The sequence below is a fragment of the Primulina tabacum genome, chromosome 15, assembly GCF_025594145.1.
Source record: "Primulina tabacum isolate GXHZ01 chromosome 15, ASM2559414v2, whole genome shotgun sequence".
In the NCBI taxonomy this organism is placed as follows: domain Eukaryota; kingdom Viridiplantae; phylum Streptophyta; class Magnoliopsida; order Lamiales; family Gesneriaceae; genus Primulina; species Primulina tabacum.
Window position 1 is genome coordinate 4,440,271 of NC_134564.1, and position 4,765 is coordinate 4,445,035.

Below are 4,765 nucleotides of genomic sequence, written 5' to 3' on the forward strand. Positions count from 1 at the left end.
ATATACTTAGTGTTCATCGCGTGCCATATCATATTTTTTTGTGTGTGTGATAAAAATTTTTTTTTGTAAAAAAATATATATTATTTTATTAAGATATGATACTTAGAGATTATTGATTAGGTAAACTTTACTGAGATAGTCTGAACTTTTAGATAAATTAGAAATCAACCTGGAGAAAAAAATCAAAAAAAGATAGAAAAATGTACAAAAACTATTAATAAATGTACACCAACAAAGTTAGCTAACAAATATTATGAAGAGTAAAACTGTAAAGAAATTTTGGTGTTACATTGATATACCAAAGTTAATTAGTATGATTTGCTCAAATTTAATAATATAGTATATATAACATAGATATAAATGTATCATATTTACAAAAATATTATTCAGTTCATATATGATAATATAACACGTGAAAATTATTTTTGTGTATATATATATATATATATATATATATAAAATATGTGTAATTAAATTTTATTTTATTTATGGAGAATCTCATTAATTAGCCTCCCTCGCGATCCGAGTAGATGGACATTTATAAAAAACAATTTAAATATATATTTTGATTTATTCTATTGAAATGGATCGTCAAAATATTCATTATTATATACATTTTAAAATTTAAAAAAATGAAGAAAAAGAATTAATATGTTCTTCCCAAATAGGAATAATAAGTATTACAAGTCTATATTATTTTCATGCGAACGTGAAATCGATGTGCCTATTTGAATTAGTATTTTTTTTAATTCGCTTTTACTCGAATATATGATTATTATTGTTTTCAATTATTTATTATATTTATTTTTAATTATTTTCTTAGGATTTTCTTCATATATAATTAACTGAAACAATTTGCAACAGATGAAATATAGATAATTCATATGCTAACGACGTTTTATTTATTACTGAGGATTACAATTTGGGAGTTTTTCAAATGTTTCCTCCCACAAATTATCAGCACATATATAATAATTTATCACGACAGAAACAAACTAAATTGAAAGACAAATTAATCACTTGGATAAATTATCCAATTTGTCTTGTACGTTATATGATTATTTAATTTCCCAATAAATATCATATTATATAATAATACATAAATATTCTCAGTTAGGCAACGCGATTCACCGGAAGTTCAGGCTCCTCATCCTGCATGGTAATAACATACGATCATTAACAAAGACAATATATACTTTTGATATACGATGCACGTTCACCGTAAACACTTATATGAATAACGATGACGTGTTATTCATATATTGAATGTAATGAAATATAAAAAAATTATATATATATATATATATATATAACCATGTAATAAGAACCAAACGAAAACAAAATGAATTATGCATGGATTAGGACATGCATGGCTTTAATGATTTATAATTTGTGAGGATCCATTGATTACTTATATATTTTTTTAATATATATATATAAAATATCAAAACTTTTATAAAAAAACTTACAATCGCACGTGAAAAGTGCAAATGTAACCGTGGGTATAAAAATGATTTATATCAACTTTAGAAGCACAAAATTCCAAATCAGAGATTTAAAATAATCGAAACCCACCGGCTTTTTGTGGCTATAAATGAAGATACATCGTACATGATTGAATGAATATCCTTCGTCAATACATACATACATACATACATACATATATATATATATATATACGTATATGTGTGTGTATATGTGTATGTAATAAATTTAAATAAAAATTTGGATCTCATATTTGAAACGAGAACCCTACATGTTCTTATGCCCACGAACACGTATGACCCGCGATAGAGACCACTTTAAGTAAACGTATATAAATTTTAATACAAGATTTATATATCGTTACTAACCGATTTTTTTTAAATCTTTTTTTTTTGTAAATAATATAATTCCAAATTATTTTTTCTTTATCGTCAGAAGTTTGATTGATTAATCATTCATTTTTAACTTATTCTTTTAGCAAAATGAACCGTAATCATTTGCCCAATTCTCTCTTGAAAAATTTAGGGTTTTTTGATTTTCTACCCCGCGAAATCTAGTACAAAAATACGGAAATAATAAGGAAAAAAAATTAAGAATGATATATTATTGTCATACTTAAAAAGTATTGTCGCAAACATTAAAATGAAAATAAAAATAATTATATATGATTCCATTTATTTATATTGTATTAGTTATGTATTTTACCTTTTCTCCTGATCTCTCATGTTAGGAGGTCCAGTGGTCTTGTAGTTAGGGAATGGTACTCTACCACTCTCAATGTATTTGATATCATCCAAAAGTATTTGGTAGTGCCTCTTGACTTCCTCCGGAGTACGTCCTCCGATGCTCTTGGCAACATTGTCCCAACGGTCCGGTGTGTCCTCGTCAAACACAGCCAATGCCTTCTCGAAGGCCTTGTTTTCCTTGGCAGTCCAGGAGCGAGTCATCGAGGTCGATGCCATTGGGAATTCAAGAAGGCCTCAACTCTTGAGAAGTTGAGATTATTGAAGGGTTATTCAAGAAATGTGTGTAGAAGGTCTGGGAATTGCTACTTCTTTTATAAGCTCAGGACTATAGCTAGAGGGGTGACGTAGGGCCGGGGGGGTCACTCTTCTGTTCTTCTTTCATATTGGATTCGATGCTATATATATATATATATATATATAGATAACCTGTTTTGGGTTTTAATAATTTAATTTGTCAAAGTTTGATTTTAGTTCATTACCGTAATTTTTTTTTGTTCTGATATTTTTTTTAGGCAAAAACTTGTGTGAGACGGTCTCACGGGTCGTATTTTGTGAGACGGATCTCTTATTTGGATCATCCACGAAAAAATATTACTTTTTATGCTAAGAGTATTACTTTTTATTGTGAATATCGGTATGGTTGACCCGTCTCACATATAAAAATTCGTGAGACCGTCTCACAAGAGACCTACTCTTTTTTTTTAATCCAAAGACACTAAATCTATCAGATATTGCGTATTTGACTCAATGCTTTCCTATGTAATTCACGTAACAAGAATAAAATTTATATTACATACATTAAAATATATACGAACAAAATGAAAGAAAAAACTCTCATTTTGAAGTACTTGTGTCATTTTTCTTTACATTTTTCTTTTTTAGCAGAGACATTTTAATATGAGTAATATGAACTTTATTCTCGATACATATGACACGTAAGAGAGAATCAGTGACAAATAAATCATATTCAATGTATCTAGTGGTTGCAGGAAAAAATACCAAAAAATAAAAAATTCAAATTATTGTATGAAAACCAAAATTTAACAAGTTATATGACTAAAACCCAAAACTAACCAACTTATTGAACTAAATTCAATTTCCTTTTTAGTGTTTTGTCTCCTTAAAAACCACACTTGAAGGAGGATCGTGTGTGTGTGTAAAGAATCGTAAAATGTTAATGGTAATAAATATTGGGAAAAAAAAAAACTCTATTTGTTTGGACAAGTATTTTGATAACCTTTTTTAATGTTTTATAAGAAAAAAAACTTAAAGTATGTGTTTTGACAAGAGTTTTGTGAAAAAATTATAAATATTTTTTAACAAATATGTTTTCCGAGTATATTTTTCTAAAAATAGTTGATATATATTTTTTGATGTTTTAAAATCATTTTAACTGTGAAAGCTTATTCATAGTTTTCATAAAATAATTGTGAAAACACATATTTATTTTTACAAAAACTTTTAAAAAAATTTATTTATTTTTTTAAAAAAACACTTTTTCTAACCAATGTTTTATAAGTACTTATCCAAACCGAATAATATGCACAAACTCTATGTTTTAGACTTCCTCTCAAACCTAATTCTTAACCAATCTTTACGTACGGAACAATCATTATTGTTAAAAACTAATTAATCTTTATCAATAATTGTTCACATGTTTGGTATAATGCATCCGGAAATTTCGGAATTCTTTGATTTCAGACAATGTTATTTTATCATTATTTACCAATACCTACGTTGTATAACAGAACAACCATTTTAGGACTAAAAAAAACAATCCATTTTCGTCAACAATATGAACCATATTACCTAAAACTACGAGGGGTCCAAACCAAATTCAATGGCACAAAAGTTTTCACGAGAATTACAAAATCCCTTTGTACTTGAATCAAAAGATTTTTGGTTAGCTTTCCTTTCAGTACATCCACAAAATTATTAGGTACTTGTACGTTTCACAATTATATAGAGAGATTGTAACTTACAACTTAAATAAAATCTTTTCCATTTTCTTGTAGTCTTGTATCATACTAACTTTTAGGTTTTTTTTTTCTTCAGATAAATAGTTCGGATATAATAATTGTCTTTGCTGTGAGAACAATCGAAACGTGATATTTGAGCTGTTGTATAGTTTAGAATAATATAATTTCATTGTTACTATCAGCTATAGCATTTGGTAAAATGCTCGATCATACATAAATTGTGGTGTCCATTATTGATGTAACTAAAAATTGTGATTACCCGAATTACTCTTCAGGTTCGTAAACGGGTCCAAGTAGCTGGTGGAGAGAAATCTTTGTGGGTTATCACCTGCGTCACAAACAGTCAGATGCGCCGGGGTTTTCCCGGCGTAGACACTCCGACGGTCAAGTCAGAAAACAGTTTAAAGATGTTAATTGAGAGCTAAAAAGTTTAAGCATAAAATCATCATCCCTTGAATAATGAGAATCCTCTCTTATTTATAGATTTTTTTGGAATGTATAGAGGGCTTGGGCTTTCCGTTATATTAATCTTCATTTTCGAACTTCTACGTCTAG

General features: G+C 27.9%; 1 protein-coding gene across 1 annotated transcript; it reads right to left on the reverse strand.

Annotated features, from left to right (window-relative positions):
* Positions 1–872: 872 nt before the first annotated feature.
* On the reverse strand, positions 873–2,592 carry LOC142527071 (transcription factor RADIALIS-like). The gene is made up of 2 exons (XM_075631787.1): positions 2,191–2,592; positions 873–1,152 (listed from the first exon to the last, which is right to left on the reverse strand). Exons 1-2 carry the CDS (start codon positions 2,445–2,447, stop codon positions 1,128–1,130), a joined length of 282 nt encoding a protein of 93 aa, XP_075487902.1. The 5' UTR covers positions 2,448–2,592; the 3' UTR covers positions 873–1,127.
* Positions 2,593–4,765: the final 2,173 nt, after the last annotated feature.

Bases quoted from the DNA above. Each gene is read 5' to 3' on its own strand.
- LOC142527071 (XM_075631787.1), bottom strand. From the start codon at position 2,447: ATGGCATCGACCTCGATGACTCGCTCCTGGACTGCCAAGGAAAACAAG. The intron at 1,153-2,190 runs GTAAAATACATA...ATTACCATGCAG, and splicing joins ATGAGAGATCAGGAGAAAAG to GATGAGGAGCCTGAACTTCC.